Below are 24,570 nucleotides of genomic sequence, written 5' to 3'. Positions count from 1 at the left end.
AGGAAAGCAGGCAAAATGGAACATAAAGCAAAGCTTTTTCTAAGATTTATTTGAAACATTTGCTATCCAAGCTCTCTTTCATACTGCTGACCTTCTCCTGATTTTTAAATGCTATTTAAAACTGGGAAGAGTTAGTCACCAAGTTTCACTTTAGATAAATGGGTTCACAGTCTGGCTTTGTGATGGTGGGTAATAAACTCTTGGTGTAGATCTCAAACTTTCTAGGATCTTTTTAACTGCTACATATTAACTTTTTGACTGTCTTATATAGAAGGAAGAAAGTCTATTTAAAATAGAGATCAGCAATCCTTTAGTATTCCAGAACACTCTGCCAAGTCTCCTGAAGATGCATCATCATGGACACTGTTCACTGTAAAAAATCTGAGCTGTCCAGGTCAGGGTGACTACAAAAATGCAGGTGTCCAAGGCTTCACAATCTACTGTTCAATTGCATTTAACGGTATCTCCAGCACTTTATCTCCTGGTGAACTCCAGCACGTTTGTTAGGACATGAGCCTCCCCACAGTTAACTCGCTTGTTCAATGGGTTCAGTTTCAGTGATAACTTTTAATTCTGTTTCTGTTCTTTGTCGATCTTCTAACTCCAGTGAATCCTACTTACAATGGATAAACAGAATTAATGTGTGCTGCCTGTATTTGTTTTTGTTCCTCAAGTGGTTCATATGCCATTTCTGTCACCACTGTGCTTGAAATCTCTTGCACTTCATACAGACCTGCCATCCAAGCAACAGCTTCTTTTTTAGAGTGTAACAAAGCATGGTTTCTGTTTTAAGAAATCCCCTTTTGTCTCTGATTGTTCTACCTTATTTGGGCTTCTTTGAGATGTTACTTTGCAAATGCAAACTAGGAAGTCAAACAATATGCATTTTAAACAGTTCTCATTTAAACTGGATTTTAAACTACATTACTGTAATTTTTTTTTTAGTCCTTGGGTCTCTCATAAAAACAAAGACAAATAGAAAAAGATGGAAAGGCAATCATCTTTTTTTATCACAGGATTTCTGTTTCATTACATTTCATTCCACTCCAAAAGCCTGTTAAATATTTCAGCATACCTGATCATTTGAGAACAGAAATATGAACTTCCCCCTTAATCCTGCTTTCCCTATTAAATATGACTTTCACCAAATTTGTCCTGGGACACAGCACCTTCAAAGGAATTCATGCTGAAGAGAACGGCTGGATTGACACATGGGCCATCTGGTGAGTGCTTATTCCTGTAAACTGAAGTGCCTAAGGACCATGAGTAACGCAATTGCTCAAGAACAGTATGTAAATATATATTTGTAGGATTCTGCTTTATAAGTCCTTAAATGCACAGATATCAGAGGATAGCCTCCAAAATCAAGCATGATTTGAGGGAAGATCCCATAATCTTTTTTCTTAATCTTGTTATCTCTGATTATTAGAATATATCTTGGAAAATCCCTGCACAATAAGAAATATAACAGCGCAGCTGATAATTTGTCTACAAATTTTCTGCTGATTCATGTCTAGCTAAAGGGGAAACAAATCTGCAAAATGTAGATATCACCATCTCCTTATCCCTCCATAAGCAAGTTATAACTGCTTAGAAAACATTACTTTTCCCTAAAATGTATTTCCTCAGCAGCTTTACCCTCATTATATTGCAACTAGGAAAAAAAGGCTGCAGGGAGATCCTGAAGATGCAAACTGGTCCTGGGGAATAGTAAAACTGAACTCTCTATTTAGTTATTGTGCTTCAGTTCTCAAAGACAGAGCAATTAGAAAACATGTATTACTTATGTCCGTCAGATCGCACTGCAAATACTATAACCGTTTACCTCTTTGCTTGCATGTAAGGTTAATTTGAACTCACTTTTACAGAAAATATGCAACAGCTATTAACATTACTTATAACTTCAACTTCACCACATAAAACACTTCAACAGTAGGATAATAATATGTAACATTTCCAGAAGAAACAAATTCAATTTAAAGTGTATTTAGATCATTTCACACGACAGTTATCTATATTGGAACTATTCTGGGGTCAAAAACTCCTGTGAGCATTTTCAAAGATCTTTAGAGTCTATGAATTATTAGAACCCCTGAAGTTATTTTCATTTTACAGTTGTTTCCTTAGCATAACATTAGTATAGCATTTCCTAAATTTACGTGACTAGAAACTAGCTTAGAAGTGAGAAACATTTCTAACTGCCTCCTAAAAAACATCCAAGTTACTTCTTTACAATTCTTGAATCTGAAAGTCAGCCTGTTTACCAGAAGTGAATTTACGTTATTGTCTCTTAGATACAGAAGACTGTGTCACAGTATTTTGAATTTTGTTTTTAGAAAATCATATTCAAACTAAGTAAAGTGCAGATATTATTAATTAGGTAATTGCTTCAGATTAAAATGCAGAAGCATGGAAATCACAGAATTGTTTTTTACCTGATGGCATGTGTCACTCGAGAGAGAACAGAAACAGGATGATAAATCCTGGTTCTCTGAAATGTAATGGTTCTAAGATAGCCTATATGAAGAAATGAATATAACACCTCTTAAAGATTTTATAGTTTGAAGAAAAAAAAAGATATAACAGATACATTTTACTGTGATAACACAAGTTGAACTTCATGACAAAATTGTTTATGATTGGCTGTATGATAGATGAACTTTTTTCCCCAACATAAACTGACTCTGGAAGAAACACAATTTCCAAACTTCTTTTCAGCATGATTCTTAAGATTATTAGGTGAAAAACCTACATATATTCAAGGCAACGATTCAGGACAAGGTGCTCTTTTAGGAAAAAAAAAAGTGGGGGGGAGGTGGTGTTATGCAGACTTTGTCAATTTTGTCTAAAATTTAATTTTCTACTATCTTGGAATACTACTAGTAGAATAAGTTTGCTGCAATAATTTAACTATTCTACTTTTCATATTACAAAAATGAACACTTTTTGGGTACATCATTATTCTGTTCAGAAGTAAGGATTAAATTTTCAGAACTGTGGGGTTCTTTTCTTGTTATTTCCTGTTACTATTCGCTGATTCCAGACTGTCAGTGAAATCTCTAGTAAAGCAATGATTTCCATCTGCCAGAGGAGGATAATATTCCTTCTGATGTATTCCTAAAGAAAATACTCTATTGCCTAACACTAAATCAGTATTAATTATTGTAACCAAAGACTTCCAACAAATAACAGTCAGAAATACCATAGGTTAGAAGGGTCACAGAGATAATTTCATGTTTTAGTAACATCCTCATGAGAAGTGTTTCTGAAGGCATTAAGGCTTTATAAAGGACAGACCTCCCTACGATGAGACTCCCAAGGTCCTGACCCTGCTTTGATTAGCTCCATTGCACAGAAGCAGCTTTTACAGAATAATGGTGGTATGTTACATACCCATCCAAAACCTTCATATATACTACTTGCAATATGTATACTTGAAGTCACAGTTACAGTCACTAAAATTAACTGTGAAAGATTATGTAGTTAAGATACTTCAAAAAAAAAGAATCAAAAAAATGCAATGCCTTAGGGAAATCTGAGAGATACATAGCTTTTTTCTTGCATGACCTCAAAATCACAAATTTGTTTTTTGCAAAAAACGTTGATAAACTGGAAAATTTTCTACTGATAACTTTGGGGCTGCTATCAAAGAAAATCATAGAATCATAGAATGGTTCAGGTTAGAAGGCACCTTAAAGATCATCTAGTCCCAACTCCCCTGCCATGGGCAGGGACACCTCCCACTAGACCAGCTTGCTCAAAGCCCCATCCAGCCTGGCCTTGAACGCTCCCAGGGATCAAGCCATTTACTGAAGAGAAGCAGTCCCCGAGGCTGGGCCGAAGAAAACTTCCACACTGCTAAAACCGCATCACAGTCCTCATCATTATAATCAGAATTACGAATGAGAAGAGTGAACTCTGGGCGACTCCTCCATCTAAGGTACGCCCAGCTGAACCATGGGCAGCGGCTCTCCAGCGGCCATGCCAGGAGCAACTCTCAAGCTGCTGAGCACAGGAGAGCTGGGCAGGGCAGGAGGCGCAGGAGGCAAGGGGCCAGCCAGCTCCCCTGCCTCTCAGTCTGGCAGTGGCCTCTGAGCCACTCCCTTGAGGCAGACAAAGGTCCGGCTTCTTCATTTTGAATCCTACACGTTTAAGCAGGCTCCATGCGACCACTGCACTGCAACTTCACGTCTACCCTTTCTACTTGCATGCCACGCTTTAGTTGAATTTTCAAGGTCAATAGCCTAGGAAATTGATCTAGCAAACGTTTCCGTCTAGCTGGAACCACTGCTATACCCTTGTTATGTTTCAAATGTGAATAATGTCCTTTTTGTGCCTATTCTGCCTGCCACAGAATTAACTGCAGTCTGGTGTGATACATGTTATCATGGATCATTATTCTCATTTCTTGGAGCTCCTTGACTGTTGCAGCAATTCAATTAACTTCATACATTCTCTATTTTTGAGTGTCACACTTTGGCACCCAGATATTTAGTACGTATTTTCCAGTTAATTTTCTTTCTTGTTTTCTGTAGATTTTCTCATTTATTATCAGCATAGCATCAGATTCAGTACATCTTAGATAATTAATTCAAGCACAGTCACACAGTTTTATACATTAATTGTTACTCAGTTCAATAGCATCTTAGAACTTTACAGCTTAATTTCAGATGAGAAACGTAAACAGAAATAACTGAGTTTACTATGAAAAGATAGTCACTCTGAAGCAAAATAGACTAACAGTTTAGCAATTCACATGCCTATACAAAGCAGTTCTGAAAGGAAAAAATACCCTATTAGAAAAAGGATAAAAGGATTTATGACAAATTGCAGTGATTACTCTGGCTGGAAGTTGGTCAAAACAGCATGCAGGTGATTTAAAAATATGAATAATATTGGAATGGTTACAGATACTAAATTGATTCTGGCCTTTACAGAAATCTTTTGATATACATTTTGATGTATATTTGATATACTGATGTGTTTGATAAAATAACTCAAATAACTAATGAATATTCAGAGCCTAAAAAGATTGATGATTTTATGATTTTACTTCCAGGAGTCATTTTTTTCTCTTTGAGATTCATTGTAAAATGATAAGGTACTTTAACAACTTTTTGTAATGTATTTAACCTCTGCTTTCTGGATATATGAATAGCAATAGAAGCTTACACAAAACCTAAGAAAATGGCTGAGAACAGAAAATACATGCTGGCAAATAAAGACAGCCAGTTTCAGTCTACTTTCAGATGTTTCATATGTTTCAGCCATAATCATGATATGTGAATGTAGTATTTGTGTTAACCACATTATTACATTTAAGATTACCCTAAATCTCTAATAGACACGGACACTCAAGACTAAAAAATAAATTACAAAAGCATCAGAACCAAAACAAATTAAAAGAGGGTTTGAATTAAATGAAAAATGACAGCAACAGAAATCTTTTTTGAGAGTTTGCATATCATTGACTGAAGAAGAAAATACTAGAAATCACACCAATCCACATTGATTTGGTAACCTGAGTGCTCACAGCCTGTTGAGAGTGACAGGACCCGTCCCTTCAGACCAGACAGCCTGTTTAGCTATCAAGTCTCTTGTCCAAAAATGCAATTACTGACAAGTCCTTAGTAAAGCACAGAAGCCATGGAACAGGCAATAACCAAATAGTTTCCTCATATGGAAAATTCTTTCTTAGCCCAGTTGGTGTTTGGTTTATTTCCTGAAACAAAGAGCTTATTGGTGTGGAGGTGGGGAAGGCGAAGATGAAGGAACCTCATAAAACTACACACTGCTATTCCCATTTATAAGCCCATCAAATTTTACTAGTTAGGCCCTTAGTTTTACAGGTATTTTATAGAAACTAATTGTGTGGAATATTTGTGTGTGGCATTATCTGTGTTAATTTTTGCTATCTTAATTATTCTTCAGCATAGCTCCATTCAAATTATTTTGTCTTTTCAAGTTTTATCCAGATATTTAAAATTTTAAAATTTAAACTGGTATGTTAAAAAGAAATGTGTACAAAACAGAGTTCCAATTTCTGCACTGTTTTGAGGGAATACAGACATCTAACCTAGCCTCCATTTCTTTTATGAATTATAGGATCAAAGAGGTATAGTCACAATAGTTATAAATTATCAAATTATTACTGGGCATATCATGATCTTCCCAGAACTCCCAGCATCTAAGCTTAAATTTTCAAAAACGATTGACAATTTGAAAACAATATAAATCAACTGCAGCTTATATACAGTAAGAATATCAAAGGTCTTATCATCCTATTAGTTTGGATGTTTGTTCAACACCTCTTCCGCAAGGGTTTCAAGAAGAAAAGTGACAAATATTTCCGCTCGTAATCTTTACTGCTCTATGTACTGATCTGTTTTGATTTTTTAATGAGGAGACAAGGGCATCTCCAAAACACCATTAAATCAAACATTCCACTAACAACACAGGTCAAAGGATACCACATGTAGCTGTACTGGTGACACTACTACTTACAGAAGGTTTCAGAGGAAAAAGGCAGTTCTTGGGACACTTTTGCACACTGCAACAAGACTGAGAGTTAAGAACATCTGCTCCTGATGTATTCAAACTCAACCTCTTCCACCTCCAGTGTTACAGCTCTTACCTTTTGCACACTCTCTCACACAGGTAACCCATAAGGCAGTACTTGATTCATTGCTGAATCAAAGTGTCTCAGTCTGAAGAACTGCAGCTTGTCAGTGTCTGCAGGCTCCAAGGACATTTCAGCTGCATCTACACTGATCAAATAAGCTGAATGCATGCTTAACTCTTCCACTGCTTAATTTGTCTTGGTCTTGCTAACAGGTTAGAAGATCACAAAGCAGTGTGCTAGATTGCCTACTACTACTAGTTTCCTTCATCAAACACAGAGAATTATGCTCCTGCCAGAAACCTGAATTGTGGTTATTGATTAACAGGACCTGCAGCATTGCATACATCTGATGATGTAGAAAGTTTCAGTCTTATCATCAATATGAATCATTAAAGGTGAAGTTGGAAAGTCCTCTTTGATGTTCTGTATTATTCTCTATTTGGCTAAATAACCTTGTCACCAGTTCTAAAAAAATTTCAGTTTTCATCTGGTCTTCTACCTCTTTTAACCCAGCTTTGTTCCTAGTTGCTCTAATATACTATCCTCCTAATTACTACATTACTATTACTAACTGCTATATTTCTCTACCTTTTTGTAGTCATTATTTTCTCCTAAAAAAACCAAATAAAATTAGCCTCACGATACTTTGAGGTTTAAATGTGTGTCAGCTAGTTGCCAGTCTCTCTTTTACCTTTGTTCTTAAAGAAAACAATAATTTTTCACTATTCTAACTCCTACATAAATCCAGCCCCCTTTAGTTTGACATTCAACGTGTTTAGTTACTCAGACCCTTTTGTAGTGGCTAATACGGCCTGAGTTGATGGAATTCTCTCTTGGTCCTGTACTGATTTCACACTGATTGCAAACATTTTTAGGGCTCCATATACAAGAAGTATCTTCACTGTTTTTTCTCAGTAGCAGCAAAGCTTTTCAACTCTCCCTAGTCAATTCACTGGGCACGTTGCAGTCATGAGGGAAAGGAGAGAGGAATGACACGATTCCTCCCACCCTTTATCATTGGTTTGTCAGTGGGGACTCCTGAATCTGAGCAGTGGTGGGAACGGGCAGGGGAAGGAGTTACTCACCAAGTATAGCACTATCGATTTGTTTCTCAGAGAGCTAATGGCAGCAGCACCAGGCAAGAAGCAAGGCAGAGAGTTTCAGAGAGGTTTTAAAAGGTAGTTTGGGAATTGACTTCAAAAGCCAGATCAACCAAATTAGTCCAAAGTGAACCTAGATGCTCCTCACTCAGCTTCTCTCGGCTCCCACCTTGGCCCTGCCCTCTTCACAGTGCAGCTTGCTTACACACTTAAGAACTGGGAAGCTTAATTTTCATGCAAAACAACAAATGAGTCCTAGAAACATTACTGAGGAAAATTGCATCAATCAGGCTAGTGTTGCAGAGCTACAGTACAGTAACTAGCTTTTTTTCCCTCTGGTGGAACACTTTCCTACTGCGCTTTTTTTTCTGTATTACCAGAACTCAGGTTTTCCTGCAGGTCAGCTTCTACCAGCACTGCAATTCAGACTTCAGTCTACTAGTCTACTAAAGTCTACTAGTATTCAATATTCAGAAATAAATAGCTGTTCCAATGCCAGAAATACTTTTACCTAATCCTTAATGCCCATACTGTTTTTCCTCTCATGTCTCTTTAGTTGTAAGTATGTTTATATGAAAATCAAATATATTGCTTGCTTTCCTTATGTTTGTGCTGAAACCATACTTACGCAACTTCTGCATTTAAGGAAATAACTCTTTTACACAATATATTACTTGCCAAACTCATGTATACAAAATATTATGGAAGCAGAATACTTAGTTTTCAAAAAATAATTAGGCATGTAGATGAATAATAAAAATACAATCTGCAATTTTATCAGTCCTCGGGAAAAAATATAAGGGAAAATCAATTTCATATTTCAGCAGCTTCTACGAATACAGATGTCTCGAAGTGAACTCTTCCCACAAACTTCTTAATGTATAACTATGCACCATAGAAATGTATGTACCTCCCTCTAAAGCCTCTAATACTGACTTTCAGAGGTAGAATAAAACTAGAGAGGTATAGCACAGGATGCCTATTTTAATATTTAAGTATTTAATATAACTTCTACTGTTACACCTTTTGCTTTCTCAGCAAGGAAGGATATTTTTTCTTAACTCAAAGTAATCACGAGGGACATACAGTTGCTGTTGACTCCCATTTAAAAAAAGAAATAGAACAGAAATGTAAAAGAAAATTCCATGTGCTAACTTTCCTGAATGTCGCTTAGTACCTACTTAATGACATTTTTCTCAGCCATGGCATGCTTGACTGCCTGCTTGTGCCAGTTGACAGATTTAAAAAGTCAAAGTCACTGTATACTACACAGAACATGAGATTTCAGTCAGCATTTGACATATGTGTTTCAGTTCATAATTCCAGAAGAATTTTTGTAGAAACCAGGTAGATAAAATGTACTTACTCATTTTCTGTCTCTAGATAATATAAGCACTTAATTAAGGGGAATTGAAGCAGTGGTAGTAAAAAAGTGAAGACAGAACTCTCATATGGCTTATGAGAGTTATGGTTCTTATATGGCTTTAAAACTACACAATTTTAAGAATGCATTATGAATTAATACATATATGTGAATATTCAGTATCTAGTTCCACAAGTTCATTGACAGAATAAATAACTCATTTTCAAATACTGAAACTACACTTTGGCAGAAGAGTAAATTAACTGTTTATTTCTGGACACAATTTGTTTGATGTGTGCAATAAATAAATCACCATTTTCATAAAATAATTCCATTTATAATTTTCCTCTTTAATACATTCCAATAATACTGAAGGTAAAATTTTAATAAAAAAGATAAAAGATGGATAGTGAGGCCCAATGGTGTGGGTGAAATGGAAAAACAAGGGTAGGAAATGTTTCCTTAGGTAGTTATATTTTATCCAGCTCCTTCACATGAGACCATTTATTCTCTTTACTCCATGCCAGTCCTACTTCTGACTCAAATTTCAGTTAAGCATTGAGGAAGCAGGAATATTAGCAGAATAAGTCTGGTTATACATACAATACATAACGTCATATTTCTGTGGTACATACAATCATAACACTTGCAATAAGGTCTGCTCACAGTACTATGCTCAGATCTAAATGGTAACACCTTTCAAAGCTGACAATATAGACACACGTGAAAATAACTTTGCCGTTAAGTGTCAACATAAAACAAGCATCTAAACATGACAGTATACCAAGTCCTTCCTACATGTTAAAAAAAAATTCCTATGCCTTCTGCAGTAAAAACTACATTTGTAAAATACCCAAATAATCATGCAGCACATCTACAGAGTTTTAAAGTATTTTAAGCCATTTTCACAGGGTTTTTTTGTTATGTCAATTCTAACTATTTTCATTAATAGTGTTTTTCATTTTGTCATGGGCATCACTGCAGCTCTTCTTCTATTTTCCCCCACTGAAACGTACGTTCTAGAAATTAATTATATCAAGTATATTAGTCTACATTATCTGCAAAACTAATAATACTTAATAAATTTGATTATTTCTTTGTCTTCAAATATTAAAGATCCTTGGAGCAAGGAACTACATCCTGGAAATAAAAGTCTGAAACAGACTTCTCTTCCTCACCCAGCTTTTATAGGTCAGAAGTCTCGTGTTTCCCACTTACAATCTGACCTCAATTAATGAAGTTTTTTAGAGGACACTAAATTATTTTTGTATAATAGAAGTTTAAATTGAAAATATCTTGATTACTTTAATTAACACACTGTATATGACATGACCCTGTTCCAGATAGCAGGAAATTTTGGATAGTATATTTGGGACTATACTACTATGAAACAATTCAGATTTTTGGCAATTGCCACAGCTGGGGTGAAAGCTTGTGTTGATGTATAAAATACTTTTCCAAAAGTACTGCCACTTTTAAACTAAGTAACACTACATCTTCCAGTTTTCAGTATATCAAGATAATGCCATGAACAGGAGGTTTCCATAGCTCTCATTCCATCTGTCACTCAATAAACCCCTTTTTTTCCTTTTCTTTGAGTTTTTAAATCATGGTCCTATTGTTCTTTCCAATAGATAATTACACTACCACTTTTATTTGATTTCTTAAATTATTCTTAAATTTTAATAATCAAGAACACTCTGTGTTAAGGGTTTTGCTGCACGTTTCCAATAATTTTATTATAGGTATACAAGAAACTTTTACTCAAGAAACAACCTCCCACTCATATATTACTTTCTAAAAGGATATTGGATATTTTACTTTAGCATATTTTGTTGCTTTTCAAAACAAAACTCCCTTGCCTTAGAATGATAATCTTGTTCCAGCCTGGAATCTGATCCTGCTACCTGTTTGTACTTGCTCATTTTCATTTGGCGATTCCTCTCTTCTACATCCATTGCACCTGTTAAGTTAAAAAAAAATAAAATAAATAAATACACAAGCAATCTTCAATTCCAATTTTAAAGTTATGCTCATGGCATTTTAAGAGAAAGAGATGAAATCTTATTCATTTAAATTACAGTGTATATGATTTTAGTTTCTGAATTATAATTTTGCAGAAAAACAAAAAAAATTGCAAGAGAAGGAAAATAGAAGATAAGTAATTAATTCAGCAGAATCTTAGTAAGTGTTGCATTACCTACACAATTCAAATGAAACCAACTTTGTGGAAAAAACAAATGTAAATGGAACGGAATGTTTCCACAGAACAGAGTTTTACTATTTCAAAAATATTGAAGAGAAACTAAGTCTTTTGTTTAAAAAAAGGAATGCAAAGATAACCTTTTTGGGTAGAGATCCTGGATTCTTCATTTTTTATACTGCGATACCAGCATTATTATACCAAATTACTAATCATTAGTATACCAAATTACTAAGTATCAACCACAGGCTGGCAGAGCTTCTGTTGACCATTTGAGCATACTCTTAGTATGCTCAAAACAATTTAAAGACATATAAAGGAATGTTAAAGAGCCACCCAGTGGCATCACTGTATTACATTCTAATGACACACAACTTCAAGAATGATTTCAGGATTCATTCTTCTTGGACCAAATATATGATTAGTATCAATTAGGGATGGGTTCTTAAAATATGACTTGGGCAGCAGCCGGTTTCAGCCAACCGGTACTGTAACACCACAGTTTACTATGTAAAATAATAAGGAATTAAGTGCCAAAGCTGAGGTGGAAGTGTAAGAAATTGAAAAATTAGAGGAAGACAACAGCCCAGAATTAAAAAAAAAAGATTTTAAAACAAAATATAGTTATACACACAGAGGCGTGATTCTCTTTCACTTTAACAAGGTATAAATCAAGAGTAATTCATTATCCACTGAATGCTAAAAAGCATTTAATTTTGACTGACATTTGTTTTAAACTTTCCATAATTTTAACAGAAAAGTTGTCTCGGATTAAAATTTCAGAATCCCAATAATCATAAATGGAAGTTTCTATACATTACACATATTGAACAATCTGGACTTCTATTTATGGAACTGTAATGAGTATATTTGATTCCAGTACACTATATATATCTGATTTAAACTCTAAACCTCAGTTCTAAGTCATAATCTAATAGTAAAGTCAGGCTTTGCACAGGGCCTCTGCAAGGCCTCTGAGCTTTGTATTTTCTTTCTTGACAGCAGTAATGGCAGTAACACATACTACAATAGAGACCTGCCAGCTAAATCTTGCAGCACTTTGTGGGAAATCTGGAAGGAGGAGGGTGAAGGAAGAGGGAAGGGAATAAGGATAAACTGTACTATTATCTATAAATCCTCTGGCTTCTTATTTCTGTATTCAAACTCTCCATCTTTACTCCATACAAACAACATGAATATAAAGCCTTCATCAAAACTTTTAAGACAAATTAAAATCAACAAAAATGAAAGAAGAAAAAATGGTGGTTTATAGGGAGAAACAAAATGAAAAAAACAGTAGCAGATGAGAATTCCTAAAATAAAACATAGCTAGTTTTTCCTGTCACAATTTTCCTCAACTATTAAAGGCCCCAAAGCAATACTTGCCAATTTATCAGTAAGATGCAGTGATTTTTTTAAGGATTTAGTTTTAAAAGCTCTTAAGAAATATTTTCTCTCTTGAAACCAAAAACTTTAAACTGGACAATGATATTTTCTTTATTCAATGACAGAAGTAATACGTAAGTGGTTTTGAAGTAAAACAGTAACTTTTGCTTAAAGAAAGAAATCACCTTTTGCTGAAATCCTAACATTCTGCAAATCCACTTGTCATTCTTCAGTAATGTAATAAAGGAGATGTTTTTTACCAAAAGGGAAATTTTGTCAATTTTTGTTATGAAATTATCACATATGTTCATTTTCCCCAGATATTCTGCCAAATTTCAGGAAATTACAAGAATTAATGAAATAACAATTCTTAAGCATAAATTAGAAATTTCACCATTACTTGTGAAAATATTATTTCCTATCTATAATCATTTGGCAACGTGCAACTTAGGTTTCCAATTCCTCCTGGTTTGCAGAACCAAGCACTCTGAAATACGCAGTTGACAGGGAAGTGTAACACATAAGCTCTCCATGTGAGTCCTCTGTAGCAAAATAATCAAAATTGGTGGCATATTTTAGTCTCAAGAGAAAAACAAGATAAGAAAATTTAGGAAAAAAAAAATTCAATTCCCATAAAAGCTTATTAAAAGAAAATCTAACTTGCTATGAATTTTTGAAACTGCCTTTAACAAGTAAGTGAATTCAGTTACACACAAAAAGAGGGAATCCTGAGGGCAATGGAAAGTTCATAATGCAGAAGACCAGCTTTGGTTGTATTATGCATGGAGCTGACAGGCAGAAAGAGTGTCCAGGGTTACTGGCTGCCGCAGGCTAATCCTGATGTAACTAAAGCCAGATGCAGCCATGATGTGGATGGGAGTAGGAAAGGTTGAGAGTGTTGGGGCACTTCCCATTCACATGGTCCAGCGTGCATGTGTGTCGCACTAAGTGGTGAGAATGCAGGGCTATCATCATCTCCACTTCTGCTAGCAAATCTATACTTAGCTGAAACCTATGTATGGGGGTTTAGAAGGAGCAGAAAGTACTTCCAGAGTGTTCAGTAATTGTCTGGGTGCATCAGGAAGCTTCAGCTTCTAACGTGATTTTCCTAACCAAGGCTGAACATCAGTCCTATACTAAGTACTCCACTGTAACCAGGAGGTGTTTATGGAGTGTGCGTAGACAAATCAGAACTAATCTGAATCTAACTAATAGTTATTAATAGTGGTGAAAATGTAGGAGCATAAGTTTTCATGCTGGTAGCATAAGGCTGACTGAGCCCTTGTGTTATTCAAGTCCTTAGCTAGAACATAGCCCAACACATTCTCAGGACTATAGAGACTGACACTAGAACAATTAAAGCTTCTTCTGATACCATTTAATGTATTGCAATAATGTACCGAAGTGTATGCAACCAAATTTTGTCTACGCAAAAGTGTGTTCATTTGTATACGTCTGCCTTAACTTCCTTGCAGAATTTTGCTTCTAGACAGTAGCAGTGCCTCCAACAGAAATAGCCAATGAACTCAAACTTCAGCCATAGGAACACAGAAAATTACAAAACACTGATGGAAGAACACCAACCACAACTGGGATTATTACACTGTAGGCAACATCTCAGTTTTGCTATTTTGAACAACTCTCTAACATTAAAAATCCCATGGCCTGAAGGCTAGCTCAGTGGGGTTTTCATCAGCACAGGGAAATTCTTGGCTGACAAAGAGCCAGCCTTCTTTAGCTTTCTTCCCATTTCTTCCCATTTCTCACCCTAATTTGACTTCCTTAAAAAAGCAAAGGAAATACATTTGGGAAAGCCAGTTTCCATTTCCTAGTGTATAATTTGAAATCCCAAAAATACATCAACATTGTGATCCAACTCTATGGTACACATTTACTTAAACATAATAGATCAAAGAACTTAAGGGCAAAAACATAAAAATATTTTGAATAAGGCACCCTACCTGTATCCCCATTTTCTGGATCTGCTTTCTTTTCTTCTATAAACAAATGAAAGCAATATGTAAAACAAAAAGAGGGGAGAGAGAAAATGCAGAAATAATAATAAAAGTAATATAAATCATGCATTAAAAAGGAAAAATGAATAAAACCCACCAAACTAATTTAAACTGATGAGTTTAGTCAACCAACCAAGTATGGTGCTCTACATCCAGAGGCATATTCACTGCATGCTAGTGTATACATTTGTGCAAACTTATTGAAGACTTACTGGAGGGAACCCATGGGTATTTTGTGCACTTCCAGAATCATTAACACACTCAACACAAAAGAGAGCAAGGCAGGTGTCAGACATAGTTACTTTACAGTTTCCTTGAATAGGATGACACAGAAATAAAAGTAAAAAATTCGCTTGTGCCGTATGTTTTATGCAATGCACACACAATAGGCAGTCAAATGGTTCAAACATAAAAATTGAATGTGTCAGAGTGCTTTTCAGTGATTCCTTTAAATCTCCATTGGTTTAATCAAATCTCATAGCTTATACACCTTAAAAGCTTTAATAATGATGTTACTGTAGCTTGTCGTAGAGTTATAAAATTATGAAGAACAAAAGACAGTAACAACAATACTCAGAACCCAGTTCATGCACATAAATCCAGCTAACTGATGCCAACAAATATTCTGAATGCATACCAAAGGTTGTAAATGGCTCAGGGCATTCCTCTGTCACAAAGAAATGAAAATACATTGGATTCCTATCAAATAGTTTGGCAGCCCATAAATACTGCACTCTGAAATCCAAGTTTGGTAATTAATGTGAAAGAAATGTAAGTCAAATTAAATTTACTTTAATTAGAAATACATTAACTTTTACACAGACTCTCTGTTTCTTTTTCTTACTGTAAGTCAAAATGATATTAAATTAAATTAAAACAATCCCATGAATATGGAGCAACAACCCCCAAGCTACAAACCAAAAATAGCATTTATTAATAGAATTAAATAGTTTTCCAGAATTATTGGTTATTTAGGGTTGCTCACAAAATTATGATCTACTATATAGTACACAGACTGAAGAGGGAAACAGAGTTGGTATATTTTAAGGAAATACTATTTTGTAGGTGGTATCAAAGCAGAAGATGAAGTCATACTTAAAGAGAAACCATACTGGGACAAGGTACAAGTGTAAGAAAGAAAAATATGTTCTTTCAGAGACCATCAATAATGTGCCACACTGATGGGATGTGGCATCTCATCCTGTGTGGGATCAAGGTTGTTCTGCTGGCAACTCCTGGTGGAACTGTTGGGCAAATTAATGGGAAACAGATATGGCAAATCATAAGTCTATACTTTTGGAAATCAGTGGATACCAAATGGGTTCTTGATACCTCTCCCATTCTCCAATCTTTCCTGCCCCATATTGTACACAATTTATAAATAAGGTCTGCTTTGGTCTTTGGGTAGCCTCGCCTACATTATCTATGTGGGTTGTGGATATTGCTAGAAAACAGCAGAAAGAGATAGTTGTGTTTGCTTTTAAAGCTTTCATTTTTTAATTGCTTTTAAATCATCACCAATATAAAAACTACAAATACAACAGTGTCTTCTACTGCCTCATTACTTTCTAAACCAGAAAGCAATTTGATAGCAATAGCACTGATTCAATATAATGCAAAATAAATGAAAGTGAAGTTAAGAGTCATTAAGATACTCTTGAGTTTTGATCACAGACAGAATGATGACATTTCTAAGTTATTTCATAAACATGGTGAAAATAAATCCTTACTTTGCCTGAAATATGATCTTAATACAGAAATCTAATACTATATAGGATAATTCCTTTTTAAGATGTCTAGCAGTCCATTCATTCATATTTCTGAGCCATAGGGCTTTTCAACCATGAGTCTTTAAATACAGACATTGTCAAAATAGGAGAAACTTGAAACATACCCGACTTTCCCTTGTTCCTGCTCCATGTTTAAAAATTATATAGAAAAATATTTCCAAATTTATAGAAAAGAATACCATAGTATTAGCAAGCATAAAGTTATATTAGATTTTGAATTTAAAAGTGTAATTGAAGTGCTGTGACATTTGTTACAAATCTCTACAACAAATAAATCCTTTAGATCTTTACAAGAAAGGTAAGCACAGTGGATCCTACTCTCCAAACTGAGGTTTCAGTTGTATTGTGAAGAGCTGACTGAAGAAGTACTAGAAAGAAGATTGAATTGAGAAAGATCTCACTTGGGTGAGAAGCATCAGAACTGAACAGTATCGGTATTGTCCATTGACCAAATAAAACAATGCTAACTTCTCAGCAGCAAAGATCTTCACAGCAGCTATGGGCTAGTAATCGCCTGTTAAAAGAATTCAGAGCAGGTTCAGATTGTTGCTTTTGGTTCCCCCAGTTATTAGGTGCTCAAATCGAAAAATATATAAAGAGCCTTAATATTTTGAAAATGCTGAAAACTATTAAATCACTATAAGATGAATTTAAAATGTCTCAAACTGAATAATATAAAATAACAAAGTCGCCAGTCACTCCTAAAAATCTTTGTGTATTTCTATTTACATGATTTCTTCAATATCATCACATTAGTAAATGTTTTTCTACATCACTTGATTTACAAAGTGAAAAGCATATACTGTATCCTGTGGTGTAATTATCTCAATTTAAGAGCTAAAGTTTTTCAGAATTAAACAATTCGGAGAAAAAAATCAGTGCTTTCATGAACGCGATGTTTCTGTACATTACAGAAAACAACTTTATGTTTTCCGCTTAATCAGAATACAGCTATATTGAAGTATATTGATGAAATATAGAGATGAAATACAGGGATAGATAGAAAGAAATGCTGAAAGATCCTCTCCCAAAGCCTTCTTCCACCATCACAGTTGACATTGCTATTATAATGACCACTGAGATTTCATGAAGTAGTAGACACAGCCATGTTCCCCTGGTCCTGTAAGGGTCTACTCTTTCTAAGAGGTACTAATATATCTAATAGGTATCTAACAATCTAACACGTATCTGGAAGATAAAATGAACAGAATTCTAATCAAGAGGCTCATATAGGAGCAGACTTAACAAGAACTAAAACTGATCTAAAATGGCCTTGATCAGGTACATTTTCTTGGAAATGCTTTAAGTCAATGAGCTCTGATGTTCTGATGGGAACCCGGAGGTCCCACAGCCAAAGTGCCCCAGCTGGCTCTGCCCACCTTGCCCCAAGAAGTCCCATGGAGCAGGGACCGCAAGTCCCTTGGAGCAAAACACGACCATCTCTGTACATGTTTGAATAGAGTAACAGTTCCACAGAAGAAGTAGGATAGCAGACTTCACCCTAGCCATACATTCTGATGGCAGCGTTGAACAATTGGTCAAAAATTGCTGGCTTGCTTAAGAGAATAAAGGGGAGCTTGACTTTGCAGCCTTAGGGTTACAACTGGGAAGTGCTGGGCTTAATAGTCTTCCTCCCTAGGGTTTCTTCCTCTTCTTACAGCTTACTTCCCCAAACTTGAGATTAGAGCCTGGTTCTTTCTTGAACTGTCTCCTGCAATGATTTTTAGCTGTGGAGGCATCAGTTCAACAGGTTGGTTCAGGATACTACTTTCACCTGGGATCCATAAGAAAGAGACCTGGGGCCTAAAATAAACCTAGACTTCCTTGCTTTGAATGAAAGAAACTGCCGCCTCCAACACCGGAGCATGTGCATCTTACTACAACAGATGTGGAACTCCTTGTTCGTCTCCGAGTTTATGCATAAGATATAACAATGACATAAAAAGTTTTATGCTTCTATTTTTCATATTTGTAGACACTTAATATCAGCTATATGACTAGCAATTGTACGTACAGAGTGGATAAATTAGCTTAAGTGCTTTATTGAAAACTGAGTCTGAGTAGTGCAAATTATTAAATAACATTTTCTTTTAAAACATTTTCCTTTAAAAATTAAATGTATACATAAGACCCTAACTTTTGATAAGTAATTTTAAAAATGCTAGCCAAATTTCTTGCTAGAGATTTCTCCTGAAGTGCTAGTTGTAAGAACACAGGGAAATCAATTTTATACTGAAAAAATATCTGAAACAATATTCTTATCAAAAGAGGCAAAGGAAACAAGACTGTCTCCTAAAGAAAAATCTAAAAGTTATTTGCTTTGAACATCAAAACTTGTCAGTTAAAGGTCTTGCACTCAAAGGATTACATTTCCTCCCATTTCCAGAGCCATTCAATTCCAATTCTACCTCTAAGAAATTAGTTCTAAATTTTGTCATTCTGGCTGTCTACAGTGTGAAAAATGTAACTGCCTACCTGCTACAGGTCTAGCAAAATATCAGGTTATGTGTGATATAAATGGCTGCTGAACTTCACTTCAGGGCTTTATGTGCAATGTGTGGCAAATACAAAAAAAGTTATTGTTGCAGCAAACAAGGCCTTTCCAAGAAGTCTGTGATCCTCAACACAGTCTGAATGAAAAGAATATGGCTGACACCTACAGAAATGTGGAACCAGAAAAAAAATAGAAGGTTGTTTAAGTGGTTTTGAATTATTGTTTAAATAAGATTGAAGTGTCAATTACTGTCCTTTAAAGGGAATGTTAGAATGAAGCCAATTTCAGTTAGCCAGCTTCCCGGGGGGGGAGCATGCCTTTGCATTCCCGTTTTCCATTTGAGAATTGCTTGATGGTTTTGTTGGGCTTTTTTTCTTCTTGGCTTCAAACTTGACACACTAAACAAAGACTGAAACCCGGGGGACATTTCTCACCAATTAAACAAATTTTTATCACAATGCTTAAACCATGTTAACAATGTTACTTCAGATTATTTGCAGAATACATGGCACTGCTTAGTAAAAGAATTGAATAAGATGGTGTGGTGATCTAAGCTAGAAAGCTAAAGAATCTCTAGAATCACGGGTTCCTAAATTGACAGGGTCAGCTCAGGTCTTCATCACTAGGGACAGATCAGTGTAGCTGGTAAAAGACCTTTGAAGCAAGCTGAGAAGTTCTATTTTGCATGTTTATTAAAGTAATGATTCAGCCCATGACTGGCTTTTTTTATGGTGTCTGGATCCTTTTCAAAAGTGATTTTTACAGGATACTCTGTGATGTTTGTCCTGGCTGCCTCATACAAAGGTGTATGTATTTGTATATTTTATTTTCAAAAGTATTTGAAAAATACTGAATGCCCAATATGAAAAAAAAGGAAGAAAGAAGCAGTAAGATTACTATTAGCTAAAACACCCCATTTTGCTTCTCCAAAGAATTCTGGCACATCCTCCCTATACAAATGATACAGGGATTTTGAAAATGTAAAAGAAAAATATCTGAGGGGTCTAGTGGACCTCATTCTGTACTTACAAAAATCCATTCAGATCAGCCATGCTATAAACTCTGCATTGTCTTCATGAAAGCCTGAGCGCAGTCTTATTGTTAAGCTCTCCAATCCTATTTGCCAAGCATGCAAGCTCCTCACAGTTCCTACCACTGGTATACTCCACAGTATAACCACAGAATATTTGACATTCTGATATAGCCACTTCAGAACATAGGCACAAACACTTGATGATAACTATGTCTCTGCTTCCAGAAAAGCAAACAGCTATTAATAGAGATTCTTCATCCATCCTAAGAACGCAAGACATCTTCATTAGCATCTGAATAATCAGAAGTATGGTCAAAGATTTAACCAAAGAACACAAAAGCAACAGTCGCATATGCACCTGCATGTAAGACTTTGGAGAATTACGAATTAAACTAGCAAACCTTTACTGCTAAAACTTACATACATAATGCTATTCTGTCTTCTGCACAATTATGCTCTTATTTATAATTACATCATCTGATATTTTTACTATTTTTCCTTCAGCAGACTGAAGATCGACTTTTATTTACATGGTTCAGTATATTTGGTTATTTTGGGGGTTGGATTTTGAGGCCTTTGCTTTCCAGTTTTAATTCTAATCAAAATGAAAAATAAGGACAAAGGGCCACCAAGCCATCCAGTATGATACATGTATTACCTATCCCTTTGGGTTTTGTTGACCAAATAGAGTTAGGCTCTTTAAATGTCTCAGTCACAGTCTAAGGCATCAGATTTTAAACACGCCTGTCAAACTAAATATCACAGCCTTCAGAGATGCACAAGTCATTTAATCATATTTGTGCTAAAATGTTACAAATTCCACCCAGAAATTTCTTTTCAACATGAGAAAGACGGAAACAAAACAAAGCACCATGCTGGTCTTTAAAGGAAAGCGTGTCACTGAATACTAACTATAGCAATAACTGAAAAACAGCAGTGTCGTGTTCTGTTTCTTCAAAGGGCAAGCACATCACAACAGATTAACTCTCATAAGGCTGGAAAATCCTCTCATGATACTTTAAGATAAGAACAAATCCAAATAACTGTGCTCCTTGTCTTCTACTGCAGTTGATCTCTTAAACTCTCTCAATCATACAAATATTTTGCCCTTGCTTTCTTCAACGGTTCATTTGCCAGATTCTTCTACTGTTTGGCCCTCCACTGTTCAGGGCTGTGAGATATTCCAATTTGGTCACCCATTTTTAATAGGGTTTTTCAGTTTTGGTAGGCTTCACTCCTAGCAATCATGTTATTACAAAGAAATATCATTTACCATAAAAATGATAAAACAGAAAAAAAAAACGTATTTCAAAGTCCTTGTCTATTTGAATTTCATTCTCGAAAAACTCTAATCAAGCCTTTGTGTGCTCTTAACATGAGAGTTTTGCTCCAGATGTTGCAGAAAAGAGCTGTAATCTTTATTTCTCTGCATTTCATGGCCCTTTGGAAATGGAGCTATCCCCACTACTCCATCTTCTGGCTTCCATCCGCCTCCTTAGAAAGCAGCAATGTCTGGGCATCACTACTCCATCCCTCCTCATCCTGGAATAAACCTAGAATTAATTAGCCAGCACTGTTTCTGTTACATGTACACTGACTGCCGTTGAACTGTCCTGGATCAGCTTTTCCATAGTTTTGGTGATCAATTTTTGGGTATCTTTACTTGAGTCAGCTCGCATCTAGACCTAGATTAATTTTACTGAAGGCTGAAGAATATTTTCTGTATCTGGTATGTTTGAAGACCTCAGTAAGTATTACTTGAAATTGCAAATAATTCTTGGTGCAATGGTAACTGGTTGGTCTGAACCATCTTACTGATAAAAAGAAAAATGTCTGCTTCATTACTAAGGCTCTTTGGCAGGCAGGGTCTTACTTCCATTGCTCATACTGGGTATATAGGGAGGTGAACAGGCATATGTCTCATTAGAAGTTTTCACAATACTTAAATCCTATGAAACACATTAAATTATTTCCAGAATATGATTTTAGAAACAAATTGTGAAAAATCTGCATCACAAAGCTCCTCCTTCACCCAAGGAAAGCAGGGTTTAGTCATTAAGAATGCTATCAAACTGTACTGCTGCCAGATAACAAAAATCATTTAAAAACATTACTGCTTGTTAGCTTTCTGAACTTGCTTTTGTGCTTGAAATATACAGCATAAGCTTTGTGTGCACTCTCATAGGACTCTTCAATTAAAAAAAAAATCTAGATATTTTTCAGGCAATAAAAGTTTCTCATTTTTGCAATTAAAGATTATAATGTCCAGAGAGAGGAAATGGCAATATTTGTCTTTCAATACTATATTCATATATTCAGATATTTAGCTTTCACAACACCTCTTGGTCTAATAACACCTAAGATCAATAGCTAATCCTTTTATTCATGTTAATGTTTAGTAGCACAATAAGTACTTCGAAAAGCATTTCCTAATGAAACCTTAAATGGATAATCCTAGTTCCACACTTTTTAAAGCAAATTCTAAAACAATGGGAAAACATCTCTTTCTAAAGGTATACCTTTGAAATGCCACTCTTGCATTTAGCTGGGCGCACAGTTGCTCAAAGTGCCTTGTACTGAAATGTGAAAGCTATTTTGTCACTGAGGACATGTAAAGTACCCATCTGAAATGTATATCTGAAATTATGTTACTACGTACAAAACAAACTAATTGCTCCTGAGTTTAAGGGCAGTAATAACAACTTTTGTAACTGCACTGCTGATCATGCTTTTGCATTTCTGTGCTAGACAGTTAAATTTATCAGTGCCTAATACATTTACTTAACACTGTTGGTGAGCTAAACAGTTTTGCAAAAGCGCATCTGAGTTAGAAAGTCCAAAAAAGTTTATAATACATAGGTACTGCTGTCTCACATATGTTCAAGAAACATAGGTCATGAAAATACATGTTTTCTGAGACACTGGATATCATTTTAAGGTTTGATTTCTTCCAACCTCAAGAATCAAATGGGCTGATTCAATATTTTGATTCAAAATACTGATTCAATCAATAAATTGAATAAAAAGGTCCACAAGTTTCCCTTTTTTTTAATTATGAACAAACAGGAAACAGGTCACCCAATCCTCTAATTTCATTTTTGTAATGAAAGAGATTCAGAATCACTGCACAGGAACTGGGAATGGATCTTAAGCCCAAGGTGAGTAAACTCAGTCTTTCTACAGCATAATTTATTAATTGTGGTGATTTACAGAAGGTGGAATTCAGATCACACTACCAGTTGTCCTCTCTATCCATACTCGACCTTTTTTCCCCTGTAATTTAAGTGATTTCTATCCTGAGATTTGTTTACTATGAAAACCACAGCAAGTAAAACCTGCAAGACTCCATAAACATAATCTCTGACTCAAGGGGATTAGGACAGGAACAGCATCAAAGGTAAAACTGAGTTCTGAAGGAGCCAGCCATAGGAGAGAAAAGACAAAAATGTTTGACAAAATACCACTGAAATTTAATGGGTCAGTCAATGCACCCAAAAACTGCTTCAGATTTAGAAGCCAAATGACACCCAAGTGGCTTCTCTAATTTATTGGGAAAATAGCAGAGGCATAGGAAATTAATTAGCACTTTCATGCAATAATTGCAGAATTTAAATTTTATAGGTGAATTTAATTAACTTAAATATGGGGAATTTCATTGTTTTTCTGACATACCAGAACTGAACAAGCAGGGAAGTGTGAACAACTACTGCATTTTCAGAGCCAGGATGCCTTGCTAGACATTAGCTCTCTGCCAGTAATATGAAGTACATGGAAAATTCAATAAAATGGCAGATTAAAATTCTATATGAAAGATAAAACCACAAGTAATGCACAATATGAAAGAAAAGGCAGGAACAATACAGCTAAGTTAGAGCTCCTTCAATTTTTTTACTTCTCGCTCTCTCTTATTATCATAGCCTTATGTTTTAAACTTTTTGGCATAAGAGATTATCTTTGATCACTAACAACTCTACTTCTAATCAAAATAGTTTTTATTCACTGAACCTAAGTTTGACATTCCAGTGCATGAAATTTAACTTACTAAAATTATTCAGTTCTCAAATTATATCCCAGGGTGAAAAACAACTAGTTATATCAGAGTTTCTGTAATTTTTGTAGCAATTTTCCAATGCAAAGATGAAAAAAATTATAGATTGTTTTCATGTGCTCTTTGGAAGCTTAAAGGCTAATTTACAGAAAATGGACATGGGAAATAAACACTGATACAACAGAAATTGAATTAGTTTAAAGTCTTAAGGTATAGCACACGTGTCATCAGTTACCTTTTAACACTTTTTGTAGACTACATAGTTTATAGGTAATAACAATTACATAGGCATCTTAAACTTGAATTCTTACAGTTTGCCAATACTTAAATATATTGAGGGGGAAGAGAGTGAAAAGTATGTGAGGTGAGCTGTGATATAATCTATAGGAAAGGTAAAATGAAAAAAATAACACAGAGAAAAGCAGTAGAAGAGACAGACCTGAGTTTCTTCTCCTTGATGATTCCACTTCTTCTGTGATCACATCGTGTAATGGACAGACATAGACAAAGGAGATG

At 35.2% G+C, this 24,570-nt stretch overlaps 1 protein-coding gene across 40 annotated transcripts in view; it reads right to left on the bottom strand.

The window, feature by feature from the left end:
* The window catches only part of RIMS2 (regulating synaptic membrane exocytosis 2), a 471,979-nt gene that overhangs the window by 83,247 nt on the left and 364,162 nt on the right, over positions 1-24,570 (bottom strand). For 8 of the 40 annotated variants that reach the window (XM_074145864.1, XM_074145871.1, XM_074145861.1 and 5 more), the window contains 2 exons: positions 24,494-24,526; positions 10,948-11,048 (listed from right to left, as the gene is read on the bottom strand). The exons of 20 other annotated variants lie outside the window; for them this stretch is intronic. In XM_074145864.1, the coding sequence (XP_074001965.1) occupies positions 10,948-11,048; positions 24,494-24,526 (134 nt within the window). Of the gene's footprint in view, positions 1-10,947; positions 11,049-14,635; positions 14,672-24,493; positions 24,536-24,570 lie in introns of all 40 variants that reach the window. 12 more of the 40 variants (XM_074145858.1, XM_074145859.1, XM_074145860.1 and 9 more) reach the window with 5 other exon arrangements.

This window comes from Numenius arquata, chromosome 3 (assembly GCF_964106895.1).
Source record: "Numenius arquata chromosome 3, bNumArq3.hap1.1, whole genome shotgun sequence".
NCBI lineage: Eukaryota > Metazoa > Chordata > Aves > Charadriiformes > Scolopacidae > Numenius > Numenius arquata.
The sequence above is the reverse complement of the archived record's forward strand: the minus strand, read 5'-3'. Positions and strand labels throughout refer to the sequence as shown.